At 44.7% G+C, this 9,963-nt stretch overlaps 2 protein-coding genes across 2 annotated transcripts; both read right to left on the reverse strand.

Annotated features, from left to right (window-relative positions):
• Positions 1 to 1,078: 1,078 nt before the first annotated feature.
• LOC114942137 (uncharacterized) lies at positions 1,079 to 3,182 on the reverse strand. Its single transcript, XM_029317446.1, has 2 exons — positions 2,834 to 3,182; positions 1,079 to 2,160 (listed from the first exon to the last, which is right to left on the reverse strand). Exons 1-2 carry the CDS (start codon positions 3,180 to 3,182, stop codon positions 1,079 to 1,081), a joined length of 1,431 nt encoding a protein of 476 aa, XP_029173279.1.
• A 328-nt stretch (positions 3,183 to 3,510) lies between these two features.
• Positions 3,511 to 4,005, reverse strand: LOC114942138 (uncharacterized). Its single transcript, XM_029317447.1, has one exon. The coding sequence runs from the start codon at positions 4,003 to 4,005 to the stop codon at positions 3,511 to 3,513; it is 495 nt and encodes a 164-aa protein (XP_029173280.1).
• Positions 4,006 to 9,963: the final 5,958 nt, after the last annotated feature.

A 9,963-nucleotide genomic window follows, 5' to 3' on the forward strand; every position in this document is an offset into this window, starting at 1 on the left:
AATTTTCTTTTCCTATTAAAAATATTACACATTTATCTCTTGATGAATTCTTTGAGCAGTGGCCTATTTTAAGAACACAAGATGCAATCGATTTAGTAAGATAATACTGTACGAAAAAATGATCTCGTATGCGTGATGCGAGTATTGATATACGAAATGTTCCTAATCGTATTGTCTCGCCAAACCGTGATGTGACGGGGAAATCCACGTAACATATGCAATCAAATTTAGTTCTTAGAATCGAGATTTAATGTAGCGGTGCCGAGTAGATCGATGTACAGTATTCGTGCGTTCGCTCGCCGGTTGTTGTGAATGTCTTATTTGTTATTAGCGCGACAGTTAGAATAGAAGTGTTTTTACGAAAATATCGATGGAGATCATCGAGACTCATTTCCCCACTCGTCCGTATTTTCGGAATACGCCGAATTTCGCCGAAATGAGACAAGAAAGAAAGCAGTGAGATCACCGCGATCGGTGTCCGGCGCAAGTCACATCGGTCATGTATTGAACATCCCGCTCCCCTTGAAGGGCATGCCTTCAACACGTGAATTATTATTCGCGATCCAAATAGAAACATGTAATATCCTAAATTGAAATATAAATAAAGGGTAAATAGTAACATAAATAGAACTTGAAAATGACATTATCGCACATCACAATTTACAATAAAAATTGTTTCGTCAAATTGTCCCAATAAATTATTACATTCATTAGCTCGCGATCGATCTACTCAAGGTCAAAATTGATCAAATAAATCATAATTTAAATTTTACAATGTGTAAAACGCGTTTTAATCGGCAGGTGCCTCGTCTATCGGAAGGATAGCTAGTTTCGTTAACGGCCTTGTTAATTGACCCTTCGCGGTCCTTAGTGTGGCCGTCCTTGCAATACCGTCAGGGCCCGGATGAAGTTGTTGCACCCTGCCTATTGACCACTGCAGCGGCCCCAAGCCTGGTTGCTGCATCATGGCGAGCTCACCGATCTTCAAATGCTGGCCCCTGCTAGCCCTCCATTTTTGTCGCTCGATTAAAGTATGTAAATATTCGGCGCTCCAACGCTTCCAAAAGTGTTGCCAAAGCTACTCTACGCGTTGCCATCGCAGCAGTCGGCCCGGATTCTCCTTCGTAAGATCTGCAACTCGGAAACTGTTTAGCGCTGCACCAATCAAGAAATGTCCCGGCGTAATACAATGCAGATCGTTTGGATCTTCGCTTAACGGGGTCAACGGTCGCAAATTTAAAACCGCTTCTATCTCGCATAACACGGTTTGCATCTCTTTATATGTGAGATTCGCATTACCTACTATTCGATTAATATGAAATTTCACCGACTTCACGGCCGCCTCCCACAGGCCCCCGACATGCGGAGCGTGGGGCGGTATAAAATGCCAATTGATTTCATTATCTCGCATAAAACGCTGTATCGCAAGCTGCGTGTCGTCGTCGTTGATCAAGTCATACAGCTCCTTTATTTGTTTACGCGTGCCGACAAACGTAGTGCCGTTATCTGAATATACACACGCCGGCCTGCCTCTACGCGATATAAAGCGTTTAAAGGCGCCAAGGAACGCTTCCGATGTTAAATCGGTTACAATCTCGAGGTGTACGGCCCTGGTCGAGAAACAAACGAACACCGACATATACGCCTTGTGTAATTTGGCATTGCGTCTCTTGCCCTTTTTTAAGAGTATGGGTCCGGCATAATCTACACCGCTATGGGTGAACGGTCTCGAAGCCGTCACGCGTTGCGCGGGCAAATCTGCCATTAATGCTTGCGATACAGCCGGCTTACACCTGAAGCAGGTTACGCAATTGTGAATTGTTTTTCGGACAGCCGAACGCGCCGCTAGAGGCCAAAATCGTCGACGCACCGCATGCATTGTGGCCTGTAGGCCTGAATGCAAATTTTTTACATGCTCTCGTTGTATGATTAAGATTGTCAATCGGTGACTCTTTGGCAATAGCACGGGATGTCGCGCGTCATATGGCAATGTTGCATTGTTTATTCGGCCCCCCACTCTATTGATCTCGTGTTCATCCATAAACGGAGTCAATGACAGAATCCGACTTCCGCCGTCAACGCTACGACCCTCGGTCAACTGTTTATGTTCCCCTGGAAAGGCATGTCTCTGTACGCACCTCACCGCGACTCGCAGAGCGGCTGTTATTTCGTCATGCGAAATAAACGTTGTCTGAAATTTGATCGTACGCGCACGCGCTGCTCTTAGGCAATAAGCAATGATTCGCAATGTCTTATCTAAATTGGAATGTTTGTCCAACAAATTTAGTACGATCAATTGTTGTATGGATATCACCGCTGCGCGGTTACCCTTTTCTGTTTCGGTAACTCGCCCGACAAGTCGATACACAATTTGGCCGGCCAATGTTTCTCAGTTAACTACAGGAATGCAGGTCCGTTCCACCAAATTGTCGATTGCATTAAGCCCGCCAGATCGACGCCGCGCGACGATATGTCCGCGGGATTGTGAGCGGACGGCACGTGCCGCCAGCTTGATCCCCCGGTAAGGCGTTGTATTTCGCCGACGCGATTGGCCACGAAAGCGTTCTATTTGCGCGACGGCGACGATATCCATTGTATCGTGATTGTGGAATCCGTCCATAAAATCATCTCTGAGTTCGATAAGTCAACCGATGCGCGAACTTTCTCGATTAAATGGGATAGCAATAACGCGGCACTCAATTCTAGCCGCGGTAACGAAACTGCTCTAATTGGTGCTACTCGCGATTTAAAAATTAAAAGCTCCACCCGGTATCCGTCGGAATCGCGCGTTCTCATGTATACGCACGCGCCGTACGCGCGCCGCTCGCCTCACAAAAGCCGTGTACATGTGATTCGCGCGCGTCTGCCCAAAATCCGACAAAACGCGGCACACGCAATTCGTGAAGGCGCTTCAATTGTTGTTTTATGTCTAGCCATCGCTGATGTAAATCTTGCGGCAAGGACTCGTCCCACCCGACGTGAGACTGCCACGTATCTTGCATGATCATTTTTGCCACGACCGTCAGTAGCCCTAATAATCCCAAAGGATCAAAGAGACTCGCGATCTCCGACAAGATCGTCCGCTTCGTTATGCTACCCGTCGGCGCGCCGCAATTATCCAAAGCGAAATCCGTCGCTGGACGGATCCCATGCGACTCCCAATATTTTCGAGCCCGCTTCATCGCCTAATGACACCTCCGCACTTGTTGTGTCACTAATGCCCTGTAACAATTCTCGGCAATTCGATGACCATTTGCCGAGCTTAAATTGTCCGCGCCTTAATAAGGTTATCACTTCGTCGCGAATGCGCCTTACTTCGGGCAACGTATTGGCGCCGGCGAGCAAGTCATCCACATAGAAATCTCGAAGAACGCATTGTGCCCCCGCGGGCTAGTCGAGGGCATGTTTTTGTGCCAACTGCTGAAGACATCTCGTCGCGAGAAATGGCGCCGAGCTAGTGCCGTAAGTGACGGTAAGCAACTCATAAGTACCGACCGGCGAATTCGAGTTTTAGCGCCACAATATTCGTTGCAGATGTAGTTGTGACTCATGAATTAGTACCTGTCGATACATTTTAACTATGTCTGCAGTAAAGACGTACGCGAACGTGCGGAAGCGAGTGAGAATTGATATCAAATCCTGCTGAACCGTAGGACCTATCATCAAGGCGTCATTCAAAGAAATTCCCGACGTGGTTTTGCACGATGCGTCAAAAACCACACGTAACTTCGCATTCCGGCCGATCCCCTTAAACACCCCATGATGAGACAGATAAACGGATTCCTTATCGACCGTATGTGCGGGTACGAGTCGCATGTGTCCCAAGGCCAAATACTCGCGCAAAAATTGAACGTATGAAGTCCTCATACTTGAGTCGCGATGAAGTCGCTTCTCAAGGCCGAGGAATCGCTTTATTGCTATTTCGCGCGAGTCTCCCAGTTGTTGCAAAACATCGTTTTTGATGGGCAACGTCACGATGTATCTGCCCTTGTTATTGGTTGACATGCTGTTTATGAAATGGGTTTCACATGCGCGTTCGTCCTTTGTGTAATGATTCGAATCGCCTAACTCCTCGATCCGCCAAAATCGTTCGATTTGCTCGTGAAGTTTTAAATTGCTAATTGATACGTGAAACGAGTGCAGCCCAGTCTCCGGTCGTGATGCACCGACGCGTGAGCGTCCGCCCACAATACACCCAAACGTGTTTTTTGAAAGATTGGATATCCGGAAGTCGCCTGGATCTGCCCCACGCACAACAACCGTCAAAATAGATCGGCGCCTATTAACAAGTCGACGTCGGACGACACATTAAATCGCGGATCCGCCAACTCGACGCCGGAAAGCAGTCTGAATGTTTCACGTTTAATAGTGTTTAACGGAAGCTTGTCCTTTATGATTCGCTCCGCCACGATACACTCGATCTCAGCCGTGAATGAATTGAATCGCGATTGCAGTTTGATGTCTACGGTTTCGTTTAAAATGGATGAGTCGCCGTATATGCCCGAAACCGAGAAATTTACGAATTGCGGTTTTAAACCCAACGATCCTACATATTTGGTTGTCACGAAATTCACCTGTGACCCTGAATCTAACAGGGCACGGCATGTCTTGCGAGTACTGTTCGCATCGTATATGTAAACGATCGCCGTTGAGAGCAACACCTCCGTATCGCCTCGCTCAACCGCGCTATGAGTCGCGACGGCCGATCACCCGTCCGCGACCGGCGACGAGTCGGTCGGCGTCGACGGCGCGCTCGCGTTACTTATCTCTTTCTCATTCTTGGATATATGCAATAACGTGTTATGTTTTAAGTTGCACGTTCTGCAACTGCCAGAAGAGCATTTGGTTGCGACGTGATTCTGGCTGCGTAAGCAGTTGAGGCACATTCTCCTGCTACGCATTTCCGCGATTCGCTGGCTGATCGGCAGTTTTAGGAATTCCCTACAAAAGTAGATCAAATGCTCGCCGGCGCAATAGTTGCACTTGCCCCTCTCGATAGTCGTGTGCAATGTTTGACGTCCAACGTTAGAACGCGATTGTGACCGAGAGTCGGAGCGAACGGACGAGATTGAACCCCTTCTCGCGGATTCCTCCAGAATCTGACTGCGATGCGAAAGAAAGGTAATTAGCTCTTTAAATGTGGGCAATTCAGAGCCCTGCAACGAAGCATGCCACTCACGCGACGTGATTGTGTCTAATTTAGACGTTATAATATGTATAAGTAAGGCATCCCATTTATCGGCATTACAATTTAATGCCGTTAGCGCGCGAATATGCATCGATGCCCCGTCAGCTAATTGCCGAAGGTCACTCGCGTTTTCCTTTGTTAGAACTGGCAATTCGAATATTGCCCGCACATGAGTCTGTACAATCACGCGTTTATTATCGTAACGCTCCTTTAAGAGGCTCCACGCAAGGTCATAATTGTTTCCAGAAATCTCTAACGGTTTCACAATGTCAAGTGCTTTGTCCGTTAACGCTGCCCGTAAATATTGAAACCGTTGAACATCGCTCAACGACGTGTTATTGTGAATTATTGTTATGAAGGTATCTCGAAACGGAAACCAATCTTCGTACTTTCCCGAAAAAGTTGGCAAATTAATTTTTGGCAAGCGTACATGAGATATAGCCTCGCTCTCAACTCTTGTTGAACTCTGCGTGGAACCTCTCCGCGCGCTCGACTGATTGTCGCATTGTAAAAGTTGGCGAAATCTCGCGCATAATGCATAAAATAATTCTTCGAACGTGATTCTATCGTTTGCCTCCTTCGCGTCGATCATTTCAATTTGTGTTTCTATTTTACAATAATCTTCCAGGAACGATTCTAGACGGGCTTGTCGGATCTCTACCTGCGCTCGAGTATCGTCGGTTAGTGCGACTATATTGTTTAAAAAAGTCTCCATGCGCGTGCATGAGCCCTTAACAATTCCGCGTCGTCGTTTATAATCGGCTAAATTGGATGATGCACGAAGTGTCTCTGCGCTGGACGAGCCCGCCGCTGGGCTATAATTGAGAGGCATAATTTCGAAATTGCGTGACCCAAACTTGAAGACGTTAACGATTGATTGGTGCAGATAAACAGACTTACCAGCCACGTCGTCACTTTACTTGTGCCAATGTGCCACGTTACTGCTCGGGATGCTGCTCCGAATCCGGATTCGTCCTCAGCGATCCGCGACTATGTACCGCACTGCAACCCGACGCCCGGCAGCATGCGCCTTATTCACTTCCTTCCGAATGGCCAAATTGTCTGCCTTGTAGACGAACGAACGTCCTCATGCTCGCTGCTGCTTCGCTTTGACCTTATGACTCCTCACTTGGGTACACCGCTTCTCCGGAGTAGAAAATCCGGCTCGAAGGACCAACGTTTGTACGAAAAAATGATCTCGTATGCGTGATGCGAGTATTGATATACGGAATGTTCCTAATCGTATTGTCTCGCCAAACCGTGATGCGACGGGGAAATCCACGTAACATATGCAATCAAATTTAGTTCTCAGGATCGAGATTTATTGTTGCGGTGCCGAGTAGATCGATGTACAGTATTCGTGCATTCGCTCGCCGGTTGTTGTGAATGTCTTATTTGTTATTAGCGTGACAGTTGGAAGAGAAGTGTTTTCACGAAAATATCAATGAAGATCATCGAGACTCATTTCCCCACTCGTCCGTGTTTTCGGAATACGTCGAATTTCGCCGAAATGAGACGAGAAAGAAAGCAGTGATATCACCGCGATCGGTGTCCGGCGCAAGTCACATCGGTCGTGTATCGAACAAATACAATATTGTCATTTAAATTATAAATTTTGGTTTCTTGGTTGATCAGATTTTTATAACATTTGTGTTATTTTTAAGTTTTTTTATATCTTCTTATTTATGATAAGCTTAAAGAACATCTCAAACCATCTGATGAATCTCTATATGATTTGCTCGAAGATCAAATAACAACAGGTAAAAATCTAATATTATCATATACATGTCTCTTTTTTAAAATTTTTCTTTTATTTTATTCATAATTCACAGTATAACTATAATATAGACATTTTAATTATTTAAAATTGATCTACTTATTTGATTTCTAATCATACGTTTTATTTCTAAATATTTGGCTTAAATCACACGATTTTTAATTCAATATAATATTGAAAAAAATTTTGAATTTAAATATTTAATTTATTTAAATGTATATATATAATAATTGTAATTTTAAGTATGTAGAATTAATTTTCTATTACATATGCTTTGTTTTCAATTTTGATTTCTGAAAATGTAAACAGATTTTTCTTTATAAACTTTTTATACAAGCATATATATACATAAATATAATAAATATTTTCGAAGATATATTATTGTATATTGTTTATTTATTGGCCCATTATTTCACAATCTATATAGGTATATATTTCAGTGAAGTGTTTAACTAATTCTATTTTGGATTTTCAGATTATATATTCTCTATTAATTTTTAAACAAAATAAAATAGTCAAATTTAATTATTGGAATAGTCCAACCAAATAAATGTTATCATAATAATCAATAATAATATTGTTTGCGTGATACAACTAAACTATTCAAACAACATAATAATTTCATTAAATAAAACAAAACTATTATTTAAAGGAAATAAGAAAATTATTTTAGCAAAATAATAAAATTGTTTACGTGATACAACTAAACTATTCAAACAACATAATAATTTCCTTAAATAAAACAAGACTATTATTTAAAGGAAACAAGAAAATTATTTTAGCAAAATAATAAAATTGTTTGCGTGCATATTATTTCAATTTCCAAAAGAATCTGATAGGTGTACAAAATGAATTTCATTTATAAATTGATTAAATCGGCAACCTTCAACAAGTAGCACATTGTGCGAAGTATGTATGTTTTGTGGTATCAATAATTTTACTAATAGACATGCAACCGTCTCTCCGTCCTCTCTCGCCAAGAGAGAGAGAGAAAGTGTGAGAGAGAGAGAGACTGACGCGCAACTTCGTCGTGCCGCGCTCGCGATCCCTCGATCGCTATCCAAAACAAAAGATTGAGCGCCAGATACGGTCAGGCCGCACCACTCATTAATATCGCGACACGTAATTAGCGGGCACAACGGCTTAGCCTCAGAAGCTCGGTATCGACATGGGGTAAAGGGGCGGAGTTCTTTACGTTAGGAGAGTCGGAATCGCAGTCTCGGAGAGAGAAAGGAAATATCAATATAATCCACCATCAGATATAAGATAAAATAAGCAGAGTATATTTTCACCACCAGTTAGTGGTGTGCAGAAACAAGGCGTTTGTATAATATATATTTTCGAGCTCAAAGAAGGTCGCTAGTTTTTTTCCAGTTATCATTATCGTTATTCTCCTCCGTTCATTATCAGCTCGGGATCGTGAACACCATACTCTAATCCAGCGGTAGTAATTTACAATGTTCTTGAACAAAAGACTCGATATAACAAGACAACAAATTACACGATTATCAATGCAAAAGGTTTCCGGATGGATGCCGCGTGGTTTAACAGCGTAATGCCGACGTTTCGCAAACGTTGCAGTTTGCATCTTCAGGGCTGAGAGCTCCGATATTGGACGTTTGCGAAACGTCGGCATTACGCTGTTAAACCACGCGGCATCCATCCGGAAACTTTTTGCATTGATGATTCCAATGGCCGCGAAAGTCTCAAAACTAAAATTACACGATTCTACAACGACTGTCGACTCGTTTCAGTGCTCCTCGGAGAGGCGAAGAAGGCGGAGAGATGTACCATTACTTAATTACGCGGCTATAGACGCGAGTCCCGTGCGTACCACGCTAGATTCTCGGTACTTTATACAATATATTGCATACGAGCCCATACGCTCGGTATCGCGATAAATTCCTGTTGACACACGGGTCTCGGCCGTTCCGCGCTTACCGAAAGATCGAGGAGGTGGCCTTACAAATTTTCGCTGCCGCTGCAGGATGTGGGTCGCTGGTCTTAGATCCGTTCGGGACACCGGCTCGTCAAACAGTAAATCCGATTTGGGCCGGCGGAACGTCGGTGGTTGCGCCGGGGGAGGGGGAGACAGTGCGCGCCACCCCGGCCCGGTTGCCACGTTTCGCGGCGACGTTGTGCCCCGCGCCAGGCCCGTAATCGATCCTCACATCGATTTTCCCTTGCCGTGGTTAGTCGCGGATTTCCTGCCGCCAATTTTAAACCTTCGCCCTCGGGGGTCACGATGTCACAGCTCCGTTCTCGGCGGTCCCGTTCACACCTCGCACGGCTGCGTGATGACGTTTCGTGACGGCCTTGTTCTGCCGGGGAGATCAGTCCCGGTCGATCTCCGGGTCTTCTCGACGTGCGACTGCGGGCCTCTCAGGTGTAGTCATCCTCGTGGAGGGATGCAGGCGTCTTTCCTTCCCTTAGGCGGACGGCTGGCGATTGCCTCCTCGAGGCTGTAAGGATCGTTTTGGCAGTATTCGTATGCGACTCGGTACCGTGTATAATTTTATTCTATCGGTTACTCACCGGACCGGACGTTCAGTCTCCGTTCCTCCCGCACCATGATCTTCCCTCCTTAATTTTTCGCGGTCCTCTTCTTCCTAAAACAATTAATTCTCCCGGCCCACCACCTCGACTCTCGTTACCGAGTAGGGGCGAGCCGGCGAAGAGTTCGCCGCTCGCCCTCAAAATATACGAAATTTTGGGAGCGCTCTCCGACTCTTCCCGGCCGGGCGTGTTCACCCTTGTGACGGGCTCAAAAGGCCACGTCACAAACAATTTAAAATAATATAAAAATTTTATATTAATAAATTTTATACTAATATCTATTTTTTTAATGCATAGCTTCACTTTGACAAAGATCAGTGTGGATGGCAAAGAGTTGGTTTAAGAAAATTGAAATGTTTAGTTATTCCATCACTACAGTGTTCCACCGAAAACTCTTCACCAACAGCTTACATTCGTTGGCATAATGAACATAATTATTGCC

This window comes from Nylanderia fulva, unplaced genomic scaffold, assembly GCF_048542155.1.
Source record: "Nylanderia fulva isolate GAGA-0341 unplaced genomic scaffold, ASM4854215v1 Scaffold67, whole genome shotgun sequence".
Taxonomy (NCBI): domain Eukaryota; kingdom Metazoa; phylum Arthropoda; class Insecta; order Hymenoptera; family Formicidae; genus Nylanderia; species Nylanderia fulva.